The 2500-nt window shown below is 25.6% G+C and overlaps 1 protein-coding gene across 2 annotated transcripts in view; it reads left to right on the top strand.

Moving 5' to 3' along the window:
• The first annotated feature begins 1245 nt into the window (after nucleotides 1–1245).
• The window catches only part of LOC113810606 (ATP synthase subunit s, mitochondrial), a 3714-nt gene continuing 2459 nt past the window's right edge, over nucleotides 1246–2500 (top strand). Inside the window, exons 1-3 of one of the 2 annotated variants that reach the window (XM_027362235.2) lie at nucleotides 1246–1416; nucleotides 1820–1928; nucleotides 2050–2201. In XM_027362235.2, coding sequence (XP_027218036.2) covers nucleotides 1839–1928; nucleotides 2050–2201 — 242 coding nt within the window. In that variant the 5' untranslated portion in view covers nucleotides 1246–1416; nucleotides 1820–1838. Of the gene's footprint in view, nucleotides 1527–1819; nucleotides 1929–2049; nucleotides 2202–2500 lie in introns of both variants that reach the window. The other variant, XM_027362241.2, reaches the window with a different exon arrangement.

Genomic DNA, 2500 nt, shown 5'->3' with positions numbered 1-2500 from the left:
TGATAAAAAGGATAACAATAATGATAATAGAAATAATAATACTGATAATAATGACAACAATAATGATAATAGAAATAATAATAATACAGATAATAATGATGATAATAATGATAATGATCATCATAAGAATAATAACAACACATAACAATAACAATAATAATGATACTGACAATAATAATAATGATAATAGTAGTAGTAATGATGGTAATGCTGAAATAATAATAATAATTGTGATGATGATGAGTATGAGGATGATGATCATGTTCACGATAGCAATGATAATACTAATAATAATATTAATAATAATAAAAACAATAATAGTAATAATAATAATAATAATAACAAATACTACTACTAATAATATTAATGATAATGATAGTAATAATAATGATAATAATAATAATAATAATAATAATAATAATAATGATAATAATAATAACAATAATAATAATAATAATAATAATAATAATAATAATAATAATAATAATAATAATAATAATAATAATAATAATAATAATAATAATAACAATAATAATAACAATAATGATAATGATAATGATAGTAATAATAATGATAAGGATAATAATAATGATAATAATAACAGTAATGAATATAGCTATTACTAAGAAAAGTTATTATAACAATCGATTAATGATAATAGTAATAATAGATAATAATAATTAAAAAATATAGTAACAATAATAATAACAATAATAATATTAATAATGAGGATGATAATAACAATGATAAAACTAATTATGACAATAATACGGATAATGACAACAACAACAACAACAATGATAATAATAATAATAATAATAATAATAATAATAATAATAATAATAATAATAATAATAATAATAATAATAATAATAATAATAATAATAATAATAATAATGATAAAGGATAAATGGTAATAATGATAATGATAACACCAATGTTAACAACAACAATGATAATGATAATAACAATAATTATTATGATAATGATAATGATAATAAAACAATAATAATCATAATGATGATTATTATGTTTATCGTTATTAATGCTCTCGTTATTATTATTACTTAATTATAATCATTACTATTATCATTATCATTATTATCATTACTATTGTTATTATCTTTATCATTATCTTGATAATGATAGTAATAGTAATGACATATTAATGATGATAATAATAATAGTGACTAACTAGGTTTGAAGATCTCGGCGCAGTCATGCGAATGCGGGCAAATACACGAACGTGGGTGAACCAAAACAAACACCGACGAACGCGAAGTCTTCTATAGAGAAATTTTAACCATAATATAAGAAAAGCGAAGACCCGTGAAGAGGATCCAGGGGATACAAACAAAAGTCTAAAGTCCTATAAAGGAAGAAAGAAAGAAAGAAGTCTTCGGTCAAATAAACAAGGTGATTTTATGTCACTTTAAGATCTCTTTGAAGACTGTATAGAGGGGATTTTTCTCGGTCTACTATATTTTTTTGTCATTCGCTCATGGACGTGAGTTACTCTGACACCTGTAAGTATAGTCGAAATAGAGATGATATCTACCATCTGAAGTTTATTTTTTTTTCAATTCTTATTTAAAGACTACCAAAGAATTGTGTAGATGGGGGTAGCTAGGAGAGAATTGCAGCTAAACTTGTAGGTCACAGATGCCCATTGACCATCAGTTTTTATGTGAATCGTGACTTGTAAATCACAGAAGAAAACACAACATCGTTTATTTGTTTGATTGATTGTTTGTTTTTGGGATTGCTAAAAGTTGAAAGTGTTTCTACCAGTCAAACAGGATGATTCTATGATTTGCAGAAGTGACCCAAGAAGGAGAATGATGTCTGCTGTGACGAGAAGTCTTCCAGGATTATGGAAACGAGTCAAGACGTGCAGGATGGCTGCTGGAATCTTCCTGTGGGAGCAGGTATTTCCTAATACAAATTCAATCAGTTTTTATAGATGGAGTAAAATAATGAAATGATAAAAAAGTATAACCATAGGATGTAGTGTTGAAAGGGTTTATATGATTTTGTGCGCATTTTCAGAAGAATGTGAGGCTTTGTCACTCAGCATGTGTGAAGCAACTTCCTAGCTCTACCACAAAAGTTTTTAGAAGTAACTTGCTTCTTCAGCCTCAGAGTTGGTCCACTCCATCACACAGAAGATTATGGGGCTGGCTCAATACGATTTTCAACAGGTAACCATTCATATAAATATATATAATCTTATGTGGTAGAATTTTTAGATGGTACTGATTTACAAATATGAAGAAATTGCTCCAAGTTATTAGTTATCTGCTGAAGCATTAGCCAGTCTCTTCAGGAATACTAAAAAGTATATTTCTGATTAATTATACCTTAAATGGAAATACCGTTATATTTTTGCAGTATTACCTTTTTTTATAATATGTCTAATGTTTTTAGAAAACTCAGTATATATCCATGATGATGACAACAATAATTGTTTACTGAAAGACTCAGCCTGATAATATATCCC

This window comes from Penaeus vannamei, chromosome 10 (assembly GCF_042767895.1).
Source record: "Penaeus vannamei isolate JL-2024 chromosome 10, ASM4276789v1, whole genome shotgun sequence".
Classification (NCBI taxonomy): Eukaryota; Metazoa; Arthropoda; class Malacostraca; order Decapoda; family Penaeidae; genus Penaeus; species Penaeus vannamei.
This window is presented reverse-complemented; position numbering and strand designations above follow the sequence as displayed.